The 21,457-nt window shown below is 34.4% G+C and overlaps 1 protein-coding gene across 1 annotated transcript; it reads left to right on the forward strand.

The window, feature by feature from the left end:
• Nucleotides 1-13,694: 13,694 nt before the first annotated feature.
• LOC133304371 (protein neprosin-like) lies at nt 13,695-17,746 on the forward strand. The gene is made up of 7 exons (XM_061504404.1): nt 13,695-14,098; nt 14,201-14,287; nt 14,492-14,701; nt 15,278-15,442; nt 15,844-15,897; nt 15,974-16,120; nt 17,124-17,746. Exons 1-7 carry the CDS (start codon nt 13,724-13,726, stop codon nt 17,499-17,501), a joined length of 1,416 nt encoding a protein of 471 aa, XP_061360388.1. The 5' UTR covers nt 13,695-13,723; the 3' UTR covers nt 17,502-17,746.
• The last annotated feature ends 3,711 nt before the right edge of the window (nt 17,747-21,457 follow it).

Genomic DNA, 21,457 nt, shown 5'->3' on the forward strand with positions numbered 1-21,457 from the left:
CTAAGTTTGGGTTAGGTTGTGTTTTAATGCAGTTTCGTCAGGTGGTTGCTTATGCTTCTCGACAGTTAAAGCCGCATGAGAAGAACTATCCGACACACGATCTTGAGTTGGCAGCCGTAGTGTTCGCATTGAGAATCTGGCGACACTTTCTATACGGGGGCCGATTTCATTGTCTACAATGACCACAAAAGTTTGAAGTATCTGTTTGATCAGAAAGAGCTGAATATGAGGCAACGCCGATGGGTGGAATTCCTGAAGGATTATGATTTTGAATTGCAATATCACCCCGGTAAGGCTAATGTAGTAGCAGATGCTTTAAGCAGAAAGACGCTTGGTAGGGCCAATTTGATGATTTCTGAGTATAATTTGATTGAGAAATTCAGGGATCTCTGCATTCCTATGAATACCGAGGATAGTCCACATTTATTGACTACTACGGTAGTCCTAAATTCATTAGTTGAGCGGATTAAAGAGGCTCAATTGCTTGATGAAGAGATTCAGTCTATGAAAGAGCAGGACTTTGTGTCCACTGATAGGTTCGGTCTTAAGTTTTACAAGGATCGGATCATTGTTCCAAAAGGTCAGATGGTAGATGAGGTATTAACTGAGGGTCACATGGGTAAGTACACTATCCATCCTGGTGCTACCAAGATGTACCAAGACTTGAAACGGAATTTCTGGTGGTCGGGAATGAAGAAAGACATTGCTCTATTTGTGAGTAAGTGTTTGACATGTCAGAAAGTTAAGATTGAGCATCAGAGACCTTCTGGATTACTGCAGCCCTTGGATATTCCGGAATGGAAATGGGTCAGTATTTCTATGGATTTTGTAGTAGCATTACCGAGAACTCAGGCTGGTTTTGATTCCATCTGGGTAGTTGTTGACAGATTGACAAAGTCTGCACATTTCATACCAGTTAAAACGAGTTTCTCCACAGAGCAGTTGGCTCGGATATATGTAAGAGAGATTGTGAAACTTCATGGTGTTCCTGAAAGTATCATTAGTGATCGGGACCCTAAATTTACTTCTAGACTCTGGGATGCAGTGCAACAGGCCTTCGGTACACAGTTGAGGCTGAGCACAGCTTATCATCCCCAGACTGATGGTCAGACTGAGAGGACTATCCAGACCCTGGAGGACATGTTGAGGGCTTGTGCCTTAGAGCAGGGAAATGCATGGGATAAATATCTTCCTCTAGTGGAATTTTCCTACAATAATAGTTATCATGCCAGTTTGGGCATGGCTCCGTATGAAGCTTTGTATGGCCGTAGGTGCAGGGCGCCTACTTGTTGGTCAGAAATTGGAGAGAGGCAGTTATTTGGGCCTGATATGGTCCAAGAGACTACCGATCAAATTATGATGATTAAGGATCGATTGAAGAAAGCACAGAGTCGCCAAAAGAGTTATTATGATGCAAAGCATAGACCCCTTGAATTTTCAGAAGGGGATCATGTATTTATCCGTTTGTCTCCGACTACGGGTGTTGGGCGTGCTCTAGGAGTGAGGAAGTTGAGTCCTAGGTTCATTGGGCCCTACCAGATTATGAAAAGGGTCGGACCTGTGGCTTATCAGCTTGCCTTACCTCCACATCTGTCAAATTTGCATAGTGTTTTTCACATCAGTCAACTTCGAAAATACGTGCCGGATGAATCCCACATTGTACAGCCGGACAATATCGAAGTAAGAAAAGACTTGAAGTTTGTTGTGGGACCGTTTAAGGTTCTAGCACGTGATGAAAAAGTGTTGAGAAACAGGACTATTCCCATGATCAAGGTACAATGGGAAGGATTGACTCCTGAGGACGCCACTTGGGAGCGGGAGAATGATATTCTCCAGCGTTATCCTGAGTTTGTCGTCAGGTATGTGTTATGTCTTATGTTTGATTTTGTGGGCAAAATCCTTAAAAGGTGGGGTGAATATAATAACCCTCATTAGTAATTGTGGATTTAGTATTGAAGAATAATTAGAAGTAAAAGAAATAAAGTCACCTTTGGTGAAAAATGAGTTAAAATGACAGTTAAGAGGTAAAAATACGGGTAAATAAAGTTATCCAAAAAGTGAAAGTAAAAATAGAAATATGACTAGAAAAATATTCTAGTCCATTGGGTAAAGTTTGGTTATGAATGGAGGTGTGTAGATAGATAAACCTTTACCCAGTTGGATTTAAGTTGACCTATATAAGTGAAATTTCAAAAAAAGTTACTATTCCTTCTTATTTTCTTCTCGCGGACGACAGTGAGGGAGGAAGAGAATGAGATTTTGAAATCCAATCTTCCAAGGCTCATAACTTGAGCTAGAAAACTCCAAATCACTCCGTTCCAAAGCCAAACTTATAAGAAATTTCGAGAAGAATCCATTGGTACCAGTATTTCTGAGTGGGTTTCATTGTAGAGAGAGATCCTCCTCCTCCAAGATTTCGGATTTCATGGATAATGGAGATTTTGATGGAGCTTGAAGCCATGGGAGCTTGAAGTAAGCCTTCCCCTTCGTCTAGTTAAGTTTATGTTGAGAAATCTTGGTTTTCTTTTAGTTTTGAGGAAGATTGAATCTAGGTTTTCATTTTGAAAATTTGGTTTGATTGAGCATGTTAGAGCTTGATTCAGGTTTAGCTCATGTTGAGAAAAGTGTTTAGATGAGAATTTTAACGGTGAAAATGTATTTTGGAAAATTAAAAATACCGTATTTTTGAATAGTGTCGTATACGTGAATAGTGACGCATACATGAATAGTATTGTAGAGATGAACAGTGTCGTATATATCAATTAACGAATCTTGGATTAGAGGTGTGTGATAAGCTTGAATTTGATGGAGTAAAGCATTGAAATCATGAAGTTGGCATGATTTCCTTTATGTGCCTCTTAGCCATTTTCAAAGGAAGTATGTGCTATGAGTTACTGTTTTACAAAGCGAGCATACTTTTATGCGTGGAATGATATTCTAAGGTGTATGGACCTTCGCTTTGGTGAAATAAAAAAGAAAATAAGGTAGCTCCTTTGTATGGCCTTAAAATGAGTTTTGGCCATTTTCAAATGAGGTATATGTTCGGAGATATTGTTTCGCAAAGTGAGGATACTTATATGCGTAAAATAATTTATATAGGTGGCTAAGCTTGGGTTTAGGCACTAGACAAAGAGAAATCTTATAGCTCCTTTGTAATGGGCATTCGGCCTTAAATTGGGAAAAATAGGCTTTTAGGTGCTAAGAGGAGTAATGAGTGTTCTAAAGGCCTTTTGGGACTATCCTAAGACTAAGTGAATATATGGAATTTTGTGGGGATTTGTTGAACAAAGAACCACTCACTCATGACTTAATATGATTAAGTAAAAAGAAAATAAACAATAAAGTGTGTGTCTTGTATATTTACATAGCATTATATCATTTTATTGAGTTTTATGTTGAATTCCTTCTCTAGGTGTACCTAGGGACTGTGAACGTTTGGATTCTCGTGGAGTATGATAAGTAGCTTGTTCTTCAAGTAAGCAGATTGTAAAGTTCAAAGATGTAAGCTCTATGTTTATGGGGTTCGCTCCTACTTTGTGTTCCGCCATAGTGTACGGACTGTGGTCAGGTTGTATGATATGTATGAGATATATGATATAGATGCATTCATATAGAGCTATATGATAATATGATATGTTTTGTTTTGATGTATTTACTTTGATATGTGTTAATATGATATGTTTTGTTATGATATGACTTCTGTAATATGATTTCTGTAACAATATCTGGCCATTGATTGTATAGTACCCGGATGTTCGCTTTGGGGTCCTCCCTCGGGACTGATGGTGTACGCCTTTGATATGTTCTGGTTCCGCTTTGGGGTCCTCCCTCGGGAACACGTGCGTTGATTTCCGCTTGGGGTCCTCCCTTGGGAATGACTGCGTACGCCTCTAATATGTTCTGGTTCCGCTTTGGGGTCCTCCCTCGGGAACACGTGCGTTGAATTCCGCTTGGGGTCCTCCCTTGGGAATGACTGCGTACGCCTCTGATATGTTCTGGTTCCGCTTTGGGGTCCTCCCTCGGGAACACGTGCGTTGATTTCCGCTTGGGGTCATCCCTTGGGAATGATTGCGTACGCCTCTGATATGTTCTGGTTCCGCTTGGGGTCCTCCCTTGGGAACACGTGCGTTGATTTCCGCTTGGGGTCCTCCCTTGGGAATAACTGCGTACGTTTCTGATAAGATATGTGTATATGTTTTGTTTGGTTATGATATTTGATTATATGACATGTTTTATGGGATATGTATGATGATTTTGTAAATGATATTTGTTACGTACGTTGATTTCCGCTTGGGGTCATCCCTTGGGAACGATTGCGTACGTCTCTGATATAACACGTTTTGTTCTGATGTGAGTATTGTGATGATTTTTGTAAAAGATATTTGTTACGCGTGTTGATTTTCGCTTGGGGTCATCCCTTGGGAATGACTGCGTTTGTCTTTGATAAGATATTTATATATGCTTTGTTCAGTTATGATAATTGTTTATATGGTGTTTTGTATATTATGTATCTGACTGTCATGCAGGAAGTGAGCCCAGGGTATGGAGGGTTTTCCATAAACCTGGAGTTTACTAGAGATTCGTCTCTAACCCCGTTTGGGGATATGATTTCAGGAACACAGTTAATTGAAGAGCCTCATGGGACAAGGACACTAACCGTGGCTAGAGGTACTAGTATGAGGATGTGGAGTTCTGGGTGGTCGGATGCTACTATTTGTTTTAGACGTATTTTTGGAGAAGATGTATTGTTGCATAGTGTTCATATTCGATACTTGTATATTTATGTATTCAGGCATGATGATATGACTATGTAGTATTCAGTTATGTTATGTATTGGATTGCATGCTATTAGATTTGTGGCACGGAGCCAAGTTCAGCATGCGCCCATAGATGGGTATCTGAGTATATTTGCATGACTGGTACTTCTGGAAATATATATTGTTTAAACTGTCTATCAGGAACTCTTGAGTGTGGGATTGGAAAATCCCCAGTTGTCCGATTTACAGAGGTTACTCTGTCCGATTTTCGTCTCCGTAAAATAAGAATTAAATTAGAAGAAGTATGCAATGTGATATGTCATGTGAAAAAGGATTAAAGAAAAAGAAAAAGTTAGTTCGTATTTTCGTGAGTTAAGTCTTCCGCTGTTTCTGTTTGTATCATATGTATGTTAATTGAACCGGCTCGAGACGGGGATGTTACAACTTTAGCAGTATCGAAGTAGCAAGATCATGGTAGTTAAAATCGGGATTTTACCTAAAATCGAAAAGAGGATAAAAAATCATAAAACGTAAAATCCTAAAGTAAAAAAAATCGTAAAAGCGTTTGGAATTTTGATCAAATCGTTTTGATTTAAAAAAATCGTAAAATCGCATAGTTAAATCGGAATTTTAACTATCATGAGCAAGATATACTAGCTGTATTTTTTTTTTAATATTGCCAACTTAATTGGCAATTTTTTCCATCATTAATATTTGATAGCAAATGTCAAAATTTCAAAAAAATTCCATCTCTTTCATTTTTTTGTTTTCCTCGCTTTTATTATTATTTTTTTCTTTAATGAATAATAATAATAAAATAATAACCCCGTTAATATCAGGTGTTCCAAGCGGTGTATCACAACCATTTAGAGGTCTAACAAGAGCCCGAAAAATAATGCTCAAAGTTATGAGCAAAGCAAGCTAACCGGTGTGCAATCCTATTTACTATTACCTAAATGAAAAAGTATAGTAGTGCTGAAATATTGATCCACTTACGGTTGACGTATTACATATGATCCAATCATCGATTCAAGAAGTCTGGAATCAATCAGAATCATAGCCCAATAAATATGGCTCAATTGTTAAAAGAAGCAACAATTTGAAATATAACAAATTATGATCAAATTGCAGTCCAAATGAAGCAGTGGATATGATTGTGATTTGTTTGGTAAGAAAATGAAAGCAACAAATTTGACATAATTTGAGATTTAAGATTTGGCACGTGTTTTGAATGATTTAATTGTAAATATTTATTTATTTTTAGAAGTTAATTATTGTTATATTTATTTTAGGAAGCTTTCTTATCTTTAGGATTTTAGATTTTTGAATTTCGGATCAATTTGTAATTAGTCTATAAAAGTAGAGTTGGCAAAACGGGCCAACCCGGCTAGACCCGGCCTAACCCGCATGCAACCCGAAAAAAAACGAGCCGGGTTAGGGTTGGCTTAAAAAAAAAAATGAGCAAAAAAACCAAACCCAACCCGACCCGAGTCGGGTTAGGGTTGGCTCGCGGGTTGGCTCAAAAATATGGCTCGTGGGTTGGCTCATTTTCAGCCTATTTAAATGAACCTATAGTATTAATGCACCAGCTATGTGGCTTCCATCAGCTTAAACAAAGGGTTACAAAATGAGAAATAAAAGCAAAATATTATAGTTTCAAATTTTCTTCACAACAAATTTGCACCAATATCAAGAAACAATAGAACCACTTGCTACCAAGTGGGAAAAATGTTTGAACCAAACAGAGCCAGCACATCCTAACAATATAAAAATGGCAGGGATGTGAGATGATTAGGGACTTAGGTTTAGAGAAGAAAAAAAGACGATGACAACATGTGCGAGTTTTGTCTATTTTATATATTATATTTTGTATTTTTTTGTAAAAAAAAAAAAAAAAAAATCAACCCGTGAGCTAGCCTATTTGACCCGCGGGTTGGCTCATTTTTTCCCGAGCTGGCTCGAGTCGAATTGGCAACTCATTTTTTTAACCCAACTCGGCTCTTTTTGACGGGTTACGAGTTTTTGCCAACACTATATAAAAGGGTGCTTATGATCCTTATTTTAGGGGTTGACTTTTGTGATTTTGATAATTATAATTGAGAACCAGAAGGTTTCTCTTCTGTGAAATCCTAATTTTCTGTTTAGCCACTTTTCTATGCGCTTTCTGTGTCAAATATGTTGCTCTATAGTCTATTCTAGTGAAAAAACTTTTCTGCTATTAATAAAAAATCAGATATTCAAGGCTACAATGTCCAAATTGAAATACAGTTTTATGTGCATATATTCGTGGTGCTGAAAGAATCTGGAACCGAATGGTTTAATGGTGAAAGGTTTATTTACTCCTACTGTCCTACAAATTGAAAAGTCACAATTGGGACCCGATAGCTATGGGTTTTTTTTTTTTTTGTATGACTAACTAAACATTGATGGATAGATATGGGTTTAAGAATCTGAAAGCTGTAATTTTATTAGCACTCAAATGCTTTGCTTTTTCTCCAAGGCATCATTACTTGTGGCTCCAAATTGTCAAATATGTTGACAAAAGGCCTATATATGGTGCTATTGGCACTTTAATAGTTTTGAGGAGGTGCAGGAAAGTTTGGGTGAACATTTACAAGTTGGGTTGGGTGTGTTCCTCTAGGGGGTGTCTGGTTGGGGGGAAATCTTGGGATAGATGGGTAAGTTAGAAATGAGAATCTCCATATACCATGTTTGGTTATATTGACTTCCATACTTTCCTACATAAGTAACTATCCTACCAAACCAACTTGTCTATCCTTTTTCATCGATATAGCGAGCGAAATTTCTCCTTCCATGATGTGGTATTGTTGAAAATCAATCAATCTCCTGACATTGGCTTTTAAGCAAAAGACCTTGATACCCTCTCTTTTAGCGCAATAGTTTCTAAATCCAACTAGCTTTTGAGCAAAAAAATGCTCAGACCTTGTTTATACATCAACAGTTGTAACTTGTGAAGTTCACTGTTGTCAGATGTGTCAAGATGTCGAACCTGCAACAGATACCATTCACACCAAGGTCACTGTTGTCAGCCTGTTTGTAGCATGCCAGCGTCAAATTAATTTTCAAATCAGGGTTATTTTCGTAATACCAATTTGTTTTCCCATCTATATTTTACCTCAAACCAAACATAGATTTCATAAAAGTTACATAATTTTCCCAGTAAAGTTTTTTCCCACCAAACAACTTTTTTTTACATTTTCCTACTTATCTCACTTTTCAATTATTTTCCTAAAAAGGGCCGACCCAGTTCAAATACCCACTTAGTATTCAAAAAATTTCTCCTCAACCAAACGCCCCTTTTGTAACTGTTTGACATCCAAATAGCTCTGCACAATAAGGGAACGAATAAATAATGCAAAGGAAACCTATGTAGTAGCTACCCATAAAGCATTGGTTTTTGCCCATGTGCCTCTCTACCAATTTTGCTTAATTCTACTTAGCTTCAAAAGTTCATATTGTGGTGTCATTTAGAAAACGTCCTAGAATTTTCATCTTTTTATTTTGTCTTCACAACGACAACATTAAACATTATATCATTTATATGTCAAGACACAACATCACATGCCCTCCACATTCAGACCCACTCACCAATCAACAATCATCATCTTCAACCCACTAAGGGCTTAGTGGCTTACCTGTATGGATTATCCTCTGCAGGCACTCACTCTTGTAAGAGGCTATATACTCTTTCCTTTGCTATAATTTGCCGCATTCTTCAACATATTTTTGGTAGTAACAAAAAGCTTATGTTTCTATAGCTTCCATGCAACTCCACCTAGCAATCAGGACAAATTCCCCTGATAACTAAAGAATTGAAAAACATGGGAAAAAAATATTCAAGAGGAATTAATCTTTACCATTCATATAAAATTAAAGGGTTAATTTTTTTAACTTCTGAATAATTTTCAAAATACTAAAATATTATTAATGTATCTAACAAAGTACAAGTAAATTATGTGCTTTTTTGTTTGCTTCATTTATTGTTTTACACAGATGATTCCCAGTGCCCATTGTCATGAATATATATGAGCTCCACTTCTGATTTCTAATTATATGTGTTTCTTCCTTGGGTATCTTTAATTTCTCATTAGATGCTGATTCCTTTTAAAAGCATGCTCAGCTGTGTCAGCCTTTAGCAAATTCGGTGAACTAATTCTATATAGCTAATGCCATAAAATCAAACTTTTATGATAAGAACTATAAAGTTCTTGGAATGCAAGTTGGTTCTAAATACATTTGAATTTTAATCTTTTACTGTCAAGGTCTTGGGGGAATCTGTTTACTAAGACCCACTTTTCAAAAGGACATGGTTTCACTAAAAGAAAAAAATCTTAATAAATATCTTTTGCTTGAAGGTTTTATACTGTGGACCTATATTAACGCTGACTGCTACAGCTCCTCTAGTATTTTTCTGCACAAGTTTGGTGAGAGAGTGAGTGGGCATTTGTTAAAAGAAGTGAGAAATAATGGAATAACAAGAAAAAGTGATGAACTGTAAGGAAGAAGCATCCCCATTGCCCTGTCACAACCCTAAAAAGATAACCAGTGCATGGGCCCATACTTTTGTGCTTCACAACACAAGAACACAAAGTAACCTAGTGGCCACAACTCACAGCCCAAGAGAATTTTTCTAGGTTGCTATGCTAGATAGGAATATCTTTCTAAATCCATTTGCATAATTAATTATATGTTACATACATGGTAATTATTTTATAGATCAAAATTTCAACTGGTAACATGCTGCCCTCTAAGGCACGTAAACGATTCTTATCTTCATACACTTTTGATTGTTTTCTTTTATAATTTATAGAGTGTTCATCAACCGATCCAAACCGATTCAAACTGCGATAACCGAATTAACCAAAAATCGAAGCAAATTTTAATTGGATTGAATCAATTTTTGATTTGGTTGGTGAAAATCAATCCACTCCAAACCGATACAATATATAAATCTTCTCTACCTATTTGGGTATATTCCCCAATCATACTCCAAAAAATTCTAAACCCAAAAAAAGTTATTGATACATTCTAGCAAGTTTCCGTTATTACTGTCATTGTGATTTCCACATTTGAATAGGATACTACGTTACAAAAATATGATTTTTTTTTGCTACATAAATATAGCATTTGAATTGAGTTAAAGATTTTTTTTTATTTAGTTTTATAATTTTCATGTGAATGTGATTATACTATAAAAATTATGTGCAAAAATTTGAAATAAAAAAAATGTTTTAAGATCTCTCTGTATTAGTAATTGAGATTAATTTTTCTTACTTTGTTATTGTCTAATTTTTCTTCTTATCCAACAGGTGATTAATACTTGAATTCGAGTTTATCCAGCTTCAATTTTTTGTTAAACTATATTAAAAATTATATTATCGTTTACTGATACTTCTAGATTGCACAATAATCATTATACAAACTTTATAAAGCCCATACATATAAAAGATATTTTATTTGCATAATAATCATCATATAAATATTAATTTTTCAAAAAATCAAAAACTGATCCAATCCAAACCGAATAAATTGGATTGGATCTGATTTGAAAAAAAATATAAACTAAATGAATAATTACACGTTCAAACCGAAGAGATTGTATCAGATATTTTTGTTTTCAAAACCGATTCAATTCAGATCGTGAACCCTCCTAATAATTTATAAAATTAAAAAGCGAAATACATAGTATTTTGGTTAATTTTTTTATACAGTTTTATTTAATCAAATAAAATATTAAATTGGCATAAAGACAAGTAACAATGATAATATTCTGAATTGGCAAAAAAATAAATATATTTTTGGATGGTTTAAAAGCGTGTCCGTAATTGTCAAAATAACATTTACACACCTATGGCGAGTTTCCCAACATCAATCTATCAAAAACGGAAAATATTTTTTTTTTTTTTGACACATTTTCTTCTTTTGTAGCATACAATTTACACAAGTTACAATACAGTAGTTTGGTACAAAAGTTAAGTATCAAGGGACACTCTAACAACACATCAGAGCTTTCTCCGATCGCTCTGATGAATTGTCATTTGTCGGCATACGCAGACCATTGACTCCTTTAACCATCCATTGACCATTGACATCAGTTAACCATGTTCCTTACGTCAAACTGATTACTGGGCTAAACTTGGTCATAGTAAATGAGCTTGAAACTCAAATTCACACCGTTTAGATTTTAATTTTTAAAAATCCATTCCGAAAATAATATATGTTACACAAGACAAATTATTTCATTCAATATATAAAAAAGTGAATGAGATATTAGAAAGAAAAAAGAAAAAGGAAAAAATGAATTTCACTTATTTTTTTAGGGAAAAAAACTACTCTTGTGTTACATGTGATAACTTTCTTTTCTACACACCCTTCGATAACTGTGCCACTTTTTTCTTTTCTTTTCTTTTTATTTTTCAGATAGTGGAGTCCACAAATTTGTCTCTATGACATGAGATAACTTATCTCCTTTAACATGAGATTAATAAAACTCAATTTTTATAGGTAATATTTTCCTCCTTTCACATGACACAACCAATTTTCCTATAGACACATAAAAGTGAGCCCATCAATTCTTTTACTTTTCTTTTATTTTAAAAATAATGGCCCCTATAATTCATTGTCTCTATGACATGACCTAAGAATTTTCCTACAACATAATACTTGTTTTTCCCTTTTTTTATATATTATATGAGACAATTTATCTCATGCAACACACACACACACACACACACATATATATATATATATATATATATATCAAAGTACGTAAATTTCAAATATATATATAAGAAAAATATTTCTCAAGTTACTTGAGATATATTTGTCTCCGGTCAGTCCAAAATTATATCATTTTATTTATTTATTTTCTTATATTATTTGATTCACATTTGAATGTTTATGATTTTCTTTTTCTCTCTCTTTCTTTATCACCATTGATCCATCTTTGCACGATTATGATTTAATAGCCGAAAATAAAATTATCTCAAGCAACTTGAGATAACTTTATATGTAGGTAGGGGTGTAAATGGACTATGCCAGCTTACAAGGGCTATAGCCTAGCCTATATTAGGTCAGACTTGGCCCATTATAAATAGTAAAATAGAACAACCCTAGACTTTTAAAAAAAATCTATTTAGAAAACAGGCCATATAATTTTTTTGTACATATCAGACCTATAAGTCTACAGACCGGCCTATATCATATTATTTATTTAAAATATAATATATAAAACTATTACTTTAATAATTTTGAATAATAAAATAATATTATTTTAGTTATTCTTTAATTGTTGAATGTTTAATAGGCTTAAGCAGTCTAACAGGCTTAGGCCAAGACTTTTATTTTTTAAATATAGGTTAGGCTAGATTTATAATTTGGGGCATACACAAGCTAGTAGGCCAGGTTATACCCAATTTTTTTACACAGGACTGACCTATTTAAGTCAAAGTCTAGCCTATTTACACCCTTATATATAAGACTTATCGTTTCTCAAGTTGCTTAAGATAATTTTATCTCCGGTTACTAAATCATAACCGTACAAAGATGAATTAATGGTGATAAGAGAAGAGAAAGAAAAAGAAAATCATAATCATTCAAAGGTGAATAAATTAATATAAGAAAATAAATAAACAAATAGTTTTTGGTGACCGAAAATAAATATATCTCTAGTGACTTGAGAAATATTTTTCTCAAATATATATATATATATATATATATATATATATATATATATATATATATATTTACTCATGCATAATATTTTTTCAATCACCCAAGTAATTAGAATAGCATGTTCGGCCTAACACAGGATATAATTGCAGTAATCCTTTTGATAATGAACCTAATTATCCATATATATAGAGAGAGTCAAAAAGGTGTTAAGAATAATAAGAAATTGCGGTTGTTGTTTGCTTGCTCCTCTCGTCATTCATTATGGCTTGTTGCCATTGGATATATAATAATTAGGCATGGCCCATTAAAGTTGCTTTGGTTTCCGGTGCATCTTACAATGTGGTAGCTCCATAATCATAAAGTCAATTTCTTTTTGGGCTATGAATTGCAATTAATAATAAGACCAGAGGAAAGTGAAAGTAAAAGCAGATATCACCAGGGGAGAGCGAAACAACATTCCGTAGGGTTGGAACATGAATAGGGATGACAGCACAAAAATGATAACTCGGAACGTATATAAAAAGAAAGGGAAGAGAAACCACTACGAAAGTTGAATTGAAGCGTATGCAATATGAGTGAAGGGTCTAAAAAAAAGTAAACAAATTTACTGAATTCCATACATAAAAATGAAGAGTCTATAAGAAGTTTATAAGAAGTTATTAAGAATAAATTTTCTTTAAAGTGTTATTACTGTAAAGTCATTTATTTGTTAAATTAATGAAAGAGTTAAAGTAAGAATTTGTCAACTCATTTATAGTTTCAATAAATAATTTTTAAGTTTGCCTCTATGCCAATGTAATTGCTCTCCTTTATGTTCCTAATCTGATTTTGATTTGCAAATTGTGTACCAAAAATGCTCTAACAATTATCACAAAAAACTGTTTACAGAGATTTCAACAGTGGAAATGACTAGGAAAAGAAGAATCCACAATACAATACAATACAACACACATCTCTTGGTTAAATAAATTTCTGTTTTAATTATTCTGCTGTCAGCAGAACCTTTGCTGAGGTAAAAGTAAAACTTGGAAAATGCAACCCCACCAATCCAGGGTCAGGGTGTCTATTTTATGTGCTGGTGGTATAGTTTTGATGGTGTGGGAGCATAAAATTAAGACCACTATATTCTCTCTTTCTCTCTCTCTCTCTTTACTCTGTGTTTCTCTACTGTAGTCAGGACCAGTTGGAAGAGTTGTTTATAATTTGAAAAACGTGAAGGCAGCCAACAAACTTGAGGGTTCTTCTAGGTAGTAGTTCTGTTTTGTAAGGACATGAATAGATATTCAGCTTCCTGGTGGACAAAACAACATAAGAATGAGCCATTTTTCGCAGCTCATCACACAAGAAGACAACAACAATGCATACAAGAAAATCATGTTGCCCCAGAACAAACAAGTTCACATAATCATTCCCTTGAATTGTCTGCCGCTGCTACTTCCCAAAATACTCTACCTATGCTACATGCCTTCGTTATTATGCTGCTGCTTGTTACTTCAGTTAGTCCAGTACTGTCTCACCCCATAGCCTCAGAACTATCTCACCCCAATGCAAACCAAACTTTTAGACCAGGTGTAGCGTTGCACAAGTTGAGAAGAATCAGAGCTCAATTGAAGAAGATAAACAAGCCTGCTGTGAAGACAATTAAGGCATTTTCCTTTTCTTTTGAAGCTGTGACAATGACAGTGTTTTTTTTTTCTTCTTCTTCTTCTCTTGATTCAGTGATCTGAGCTTTTGTTCTTTTGTTGCAGAGTCCAGATGGGGATTTGATAGATTGTGTTTTATCTCATCAGCAACCAGCTTTTGACCATCCTGAGCTTAAAGGACAAAGACCATTGGTAATTTCATCCAACTTACTATATATGCAAAGAAAATGACTTTGCTTTGAATTTCAAATATCCATATTCCATAGAATTGTTGAGGCATTATGGGATTTCAATGTACCTAGCTATCCTTTAGTCTGAACAAAGGACTAGAGGTTTTATTTTTGGGATATAATTTTATTTGAGAGACGGAGAGAGTAACAAGCTTAAGGTTTACAGGATCCACCTGAAAGGCCTAAGGGACACACCAATGGAGAAATGGTAACAGAGAGCTTTCAGCTTTGGAGTGATGCTGGTGAAGCATGCCCAGAAGGAACTGTTCCAATCAGAAGAACGAGAGAGCAAGATTTTCTAAGAGCAAGCTCTATCGCAAGATTTGGTAGAAAACCAAGAGGTGTACGGAGAGACTCATCAGCCACTGGTCATGAGGTTAGTGCTTACAATTACAAACGTGATTTGTTAATTTTGAATGTTAAAAAAAAAATTAAACTTTTTTTTCGCAATTCAAACTTTATCCTTCAATTGTTTCCAATTCTCTCAGGGCATTCCATTTGAAAGGAAAATCTCTGCTCTTATTTTTCAGCATTCTGTTTTCTGTTTTATCCTTTTCCTTGCCAGAAAGAAATGAACAACCCTGCTTTTCCTTATCCATCAAAATTCAACATGAGTGGCAAAACAAAAGACATTTAACTGGAAAGAAAAAGTTTAATTTTTGTAGCATTCAAAGTTCATAATAAGTTGCAAAACAAAAGACATTGAAGAGACACCACTTATAAAAGTTTGCCTCCTATTTGCTCCGAAAAGTAACATCAAAATCATTACTTACACGAGGAGGCCCTTCTTGTATCCCTTGTTGGATGCCACACTCACAATATTTTATAGCAGGAGCACAAATTTTTTTATTTTATTTTAAAAAAAAAGGGTTCAAGCACACTATGGGAAAAATCATTCTTATGCGTGCATATATGTTTTCTGATAATTTTGAAATACATCCTATTATTGCAGCATGCAGTTCTTTTTGTAAATGGAGATCAATACTACGGAGCAAAAGCAAGCATAAACGTGTGGACACCCAGCGTAACCGATCAATACGAATTCAGCTTATCACAGATATGGGTTATTGCTGGATCGTTTGGTAATGATCTGAATACCATCGAAGCTGGATGGCAGGCATGTCCACACTTCTTTTAAATTATCCTAGTTTGCCAATTGTTAGAAAGACATAATATAAAATTATTGAAGGCTTGTGACTTATAACCTTAAACTTCTGGGTGAGATGCTTGCTTTACACATGATCCGTGACTATAGGGTTACGAGTTTGATCCTCACCGCCTCATCTTTCTAATGGAATTAAGACAGTACAAGATAAAATCAAAAAATAGACTTGTGTAATATACACGCTTCAAGCCCAAAGGGCTCTTGCGTTATCCATTGTTCATATCCATATTCATCAATTTTTTGGTGAATATTATATAGATGTTAAAGAATGTGTTAGGAATGCAATTCTCTTTCTCGTTTGCTTTGGTTTTTAGTCCATCGAGCTTCAGGCTAATAAGCATATTTTCCTTCAGGTAAGCCCTGAGCTATATGGTGACAACTATCCTAGGTTCTTCACTTATTGGACAGTAAGTATTGCATGCCTCTTTTTTCTTCCATTCCCTTTGTTTCTTTCATATCTTACAAATATGTGCTATTTGACAGACAGATGCATATCAAGCAACTGGATGCTACAACTTGTTATGTTCAGGATTTATTCAGACTAACAACAGGATAGCAATAGGGGCTGCAATCACCCCAAGATCCGTCTACAATGGTAGACAATTTGATATTGGCTTAATGGTTTGGAAGGTGAGTATTTTTTTCCCATCCAATTAAGTCAAACAAAAATAAAATAAAATAAACCACCAATTAAGGAGTAAATAGGGTCCTTTTCTTAACACAAAAGGCTTAATGGTTTGGAAAGTGGTTTGTTAATGTTGTTAATTTGAGCTTTCTTGCTATTCATACCGTTATTTGCTATATTTCACAATTTGCTTCCCTTTGACAAAAAAAAGTTAAACAGGCATAACCCAATTAAGAATTAAAAAAAATTGTATCTAAGATTCTAAGTGAAGCAATAATTTGTTTACTTTTTTTCCCCACTTTCTTTTGAATTTTTCTGTATGTTATTGTTATTCAAATGGAAGATTCCCTTGCTTTCTTAGTACGAGTGTCCCTCATGGGGTCGACTCTATCTGAGCCTTTCCCTTTCCTTTGTTAAAGCAATACTTCGCGGCTCATGATTTGCTTTTTTTATTTTGGTTTTGCTGTACCTGGCTTCTCGAGCCTAAAACATTAAAAGGAAAACTTGCCTTGCTGCTTCTTTTTCTCATTTATACTTTCTTCCAATAATATTATCAACAATGGTACAAGCAGTTTATAATAAAACATTAATTAACCCAAGAAGGGAAAACTTTTTATGTTATGCAATTATGCCAACACATTAGTGAACGTTGACACTTAAACTCTAGCTATAAGCTATATATGTTGGGATATATATTGAATACTTTGGGCTAGTCACTTGAGGGAGAACATACCAATGTTTGGTTTCACACTTGAAGAGGAGATTGTTGGAAGTTTCAAGTGTGATGAATCTCATATAAGTTTCAAGTGTGATGAATTAATCCATGAACCCAATTCCTTAAGGTTTTGGGTTGTGACATAGTATTGGATCCACTTGTTGTGATTGATATAGCTTAGCCCACCCGTTGGTGGTGGTCCCCCGCTACGGAATTTTCCTACAATATAACATGCATTTCCTTTTGTTTTCAATAATCCTTAGTCATACTATGGTGAAATTCCGTCTATGTAGGACCCAAAACATGGACATTGGTGGCTGGAGTTTGGTTCGGGGCTACTAGTTGGTTACTGGCCAGCATTCTTGTTTAGTCACTTGAGAAGCCATGCAAGCATGGTACAATTTGGTGGAGAAATTGTGAATTCTCGTTCAAGGGGCTACCACACTGGGACTCAAATGGGAAGTGGCCATTTTGCAGAAGAAGGTTTTAGAAAAGCAGCATATTTTAGGAACTTACAAGTTGTTGATTGGGACAACAACTTGCTTCCTCTATCAAATATTCACCAGTTGGCTGATCATTCCAATTGCTATGACATAATGGAGGGGAGAAACAATGTTTGGGGAACTTACTTTTATTATGGAGGTCCTGGAAGGAATGTGAGATGTCCATGAAGTAATTGGCTTCTAATATATAGGCTTCCATGTTATAAATATACATAATATTATTTATTTTTTTCTTTCTCCCACTTTCTTTTTTTCTTTTGGGGATTTTGCTCTCATTACAAGCTTCACATGGTTTGGCTATATTTGTTAATTTTGCCATAATTTTATTTTTCCCTAACAGGTTAGAGATAGTTTGTTTTGTTATTAGGGATGATGTAAATCTATGAAGAATATGTTGTCAATTTATAACATTGAATCGAATGGTGCTGTTTTTCTTCCCATTTCTTTCCCCATTGAAAATTCAAATAAACTTGAACGTTAGAGGGTGATGAAGTTAGCTTTGACCAATAAACCTGGATTGCATCTTGCCTTGCCTTGGATGGAACCATAATTTTCCATGCTCCCTAAACAAAATCCAATGTAAATTATGTGGATTTGCATGTGAAAACGACAAAGAAGCAAGCTAGAAGCATATCTCGAAGACTTATGCATTGAATCTTCTTTGTTATCTTCTCTGTTATATACTATTATTAACCAAATTATAACCTTTCATTGAAAAAATGGAGAGAATATTTTAATGTATGCATGTAGTGAATAAAAAAAGAATAATGATTTTAATACATTGAACCCAAGACCAATTATGGTAAACAGTCTTCTTCCCCACCAATAAAGAGAAATGCTTAAATACTGCTATATTGGGAAATGCAATTTATAATAAAAAAATTTCTTGCTTCGAATTTTGACTCAGGGATAATCTATGTAACAGTATCCATATTCTTAAAACATAAAACAAAAAATAAAATAAACAACACCGTTTACAAGCCAAAAGTCCTCGAAAACTAACAGTCAGTGTCATAAATTGATCATTTTATTAATCTCAGATCATCCGAAACCAGACAAAAAAAAAAAATAGAAGAGAGCACATGGTTCTTGAGAAAATAGGTGCCAGTTTTAGTAGCAACCTAGTGTCCTAATGGATGTTGGTAGTGTTGTGAAGTGACACAAGATATTGATCTTTTTAAAAGAGAATAAATAGAAGGGTAAAATAGTAAACCAAGAAATGACACTTCCATCCATGCGTGACAAAAAGCGATCCCCACCACTTTCGATTAAAGAATAAAGGGCCCTGATGGTCTAAACAAGAGTCCAGAAACGTATAATAGAAGCAAATACAAGGTGATGGAATAATACTTTTAATTAGGAATTGTGAATATGCTGGCTTAAACTGGAAAAGGCTTATGAAAAGATGATTCCGCATATGAAGCAAAAAAAATATCACTTTTTCGTGGTATGTAATGTAATGTAATGTAAACAGATGCAGCAGTAACAACTAACAAGCTGAACCTAAGCTACTTTCTTATTACTTAGAAGGGAAGTATATATATGTGTATTCCAACAAAAAACCAACTAGTAAGTAGTACATTACATTCAAAATTTTGGGTTTTCAAATGTAGTTAGTAGTGTCCACTGACATCCAGTTATGTCTCTGGGTTATAAAGTATCACTCAAACCGTGCATACCGCGTTTTGGGTAACTATGAGTAAAAATGGGCATGTTATTGCCTCACTTTAGTCACTTCCATTCTTTCTGTTTCCCATTTTTACAAAAGAGAGTGGATGGTTGATAAGAAGTGCGTAATCGTGTATCCTTTAAAAGATGCACGTGCTTCTGTTATCTAAAGCAAAAATATACTTTTATTTATTTTTTATTTTTTTATAAATCACATATATTTTTTACAGGAGACAATTCTATTCGGGAGGAATGCAAAGATTAAGGTTTTAAATCTCTTCCAAAAATAATATTGACGAGGATCAAACACGTCCTCTCATTCTCGCATGTTCAACTCTTATGTATGAATTAAGCTACAATTATTTGGTAAAATATATTTTTTAAGTATAGCTTCGTGAACATAGATGACAATACAATCTAAAACAAATGAAACGCACAAGGTGGAAAAGTACTTCCGTCCCAAATGCACTCTATCAATGGGAATACGACACATCAGCTTAACATGTTTTATGTAAAAGAGAAAAAAAATTAATATTATAATTATATATTTCTATAATATATAATTTGGGGAAAGTATTTCTTATGTGACTGCAGAAGAGAAAAAGTGCAGCAACACAGGATACGCGTCCGAATCCTGGTTTTTTTTTTTTTTTTGATAGAATCCGCACGTGTATCCTAGAATCCGCACGTGTATCATAATGTTAAAAATTTACTGCAACTTTTCTCATCAGCAGTCACATGAAAAACGACGGAACCATATAATTTATAATTTTATTTTAAACTATAATTGCAGTGAATATTCAATGGGGGAGCCGAGTATATTAGATTTTTCCCACAAGATGGGTATTCCCCAACTACCAGAGTCTCCAGCGAAAGGTAAACGTCAAAGAGGCCCCAGTTAGAAAAACATGTTGTCATGAAGGAGAACTAGTCAAGATAGTCCCCATTAACCATTATGATTACTTACGATACCTGTTTTTCCTGAGTTTCTTGGGTTACCAATCAAACCCCTCCTCCCACTTTAATTTTGCACCGAACAATGCGGTATATCATCTGCTGCTGAGAAATTTTGGTCAGACAATGTTGTGGTTAAGTAAGAAAAAAAATATGAAGGGCTAGCAATAAGATATATAAAAATTGAATGCTTGATATCAAGGGGTATAGATTTCTGAAAAGCCAAATGGGCAAAGAAGGAAAGCCAGAAACTTCATGAAACAAAATAAAAATTATGGAAGCATGAGGATAATAAAAGTTCAGAAAAATATTTCTTCAGTTAACGCAGATAAGTTATCTGCATTTACTTCTAAAACGACGTCATTTTGGAATTGGAAAATAAAAAAATTATAACTATAAAGACTACAATAATCTTAAAATAAATTAAAATTACAAAAATACTATGATTTCTGTCCTAAAACAATATCGTATTGAGCTTACTGCATATAACTTATCTGCGGTAACTGCAGAAAAAACAAACCCATACAAATTATTAAAAAATAATTGGAGCAGAGAACGACAAATAGTGGTAAAACTTGGGAACACTGACCAAAATGCCACTGTTCACCAACTTTTTTACCTAAATACCACGCAAACAGTGTTATTTTCCAATCTGCCACGGGAGCAAGTTCGCTACCCGGTGTAGCGAACTCGGTTTGCTGACGTGTCAAATTTTTAGTGGATAACAAATATCAATTTTTTTTAAAAAAAAATGAAGTTCGCCTACATGTTAAAATCAAGTTGGTGTCCACTAGAAACGTGACACTTCAACAAACCGAGTTCACTACACCGGGTAGCGAACTTGTCCCATGACATTTTGGTCACTTTCCCTAAAACTTGTGGGAATTCAAGCCTAAGTACTAAAGTCATACATTCATTAATTTACCAATAAAAAAAGTCATACATTCAATTTAAGGATGAAGGGTGTTTGATAGGAGAAGAATTTTTTTTTGGAAAGTCATTTTCTTGGTAAAAGGAAGAGTAAAAATAAGGCTGGAATTCTTTTTTTCCTGTCATTTGCTTTTCCACATACAATTGTTATTAAAGATTATCATCAATAGTAGAGGTGACAATATGGGTTAAACGTGACTGGTCAACTCGCCAAAACGGGGCGGGTTGGGTTATATATTTCAACCTGCCTCACTTAATTGTGGGTCAAAACGAGTTGGCGGTGGGTTGGCCCGTGGGTCAGTTTTTTTTTTTTTACTAACAAGTAAAATATTATTTGTCACTATGCTTTTGTGATATGAATTTTTTTTATCTTAGTACTCCCCTAGAAAAAATAAAGAAGGAAAAATTTATTTATGACAAAGGTTATCCATATATGGAGGCAAATATAAGTTTCTAAAAAAATATCTGATTGAATATTAGTATACATTTAAGTTTGAGATTAAAAAAAAACTAAGGGAATTGTGAAATGAAAATAAGTAATATTATAAATTAATAAAATATAATTTATTTTT

Source organism: Gastrolobium bilobum, unplaced genomic scaffold (assembly GCF_033153095.1).
Source record: "Gastrolobium bilobum isolate Gb01-03AN ecotype WA unplaced genomic scaffold, APGP_CSIRO_Gbil_v1 utg41169, whole genome shotgun sequence".
Taxonomy (NCBI): Eukaryota; Viridiplantae; Streptophyta; class Magnoliopsida; order Fabales; family Fabaceae; genus Gastrolobium; species Gastrolobium bilobum.